We start from the raw sequence: 337 nt of genomic DNA on the forward strand, positions 1-337 counted from the left end.
GCTGCTGCTGCTGCTGCTGCTCATCATCCTGCTGCTGCTGCTGCTGCTGCTGCTGTTTCCGAGTGCGCGTTCGACTGAGAGAAGCCCCCGGCGTTTTCTCTGCTGCTGCTACACTAACCCCCACACGAGGCATCCCGCTGCCTCAGGGGTCTGCTGCTGCCCCCGCAGCACTCAAATATATATACACAGCCACGGGGTGTATACGCAGCTTCTTATATATATATGTATATATGTATATGTATATATATATATATATATGTATATATATGTATATATATCTATATATATATATGTATATATATATATATATATATATATATATATATATATATATATA

The 337-nt window shown here is 40.1% G+C and overlaps 1 protein-coding gene across 1 annotated transcript in view; it reads right to left on the reverse strand.

Moving 5' to 3' along the window:
- EMH_0049140 (uncharacterized protein) overlaps positions 1-133 on the reverse strand; it is a gene marked incomplete at both ends in the record, with an annotated part of 859 nt that extends 726 nt beyond the window's left edge. Inside the window, one exon of the mRNA XM_013496487.1 lies at positions 1-133. Coding sequence (XP_013351941.1) covers positions 1-133 — 133 coding nt within the window.
- Between the last annotated feature and the right edge of the window lie 204 nt (positions 134-337).

This window comes from Eimeria mitis, genomic scaffold, assembly GCF_000499745.2.
Source record: "Eimeria mitis Houghton genomic scaffold, Emh_scaff2134, whole genome shotgun sequence".
In the NCBI taxonomy this organism is placed as follows: domain Eukaryota; phylum Apicomplexa; class Conoidasida; order Eucoccidiorida; family Eimeriidae; genus Eimeria; species Eimeria mitis.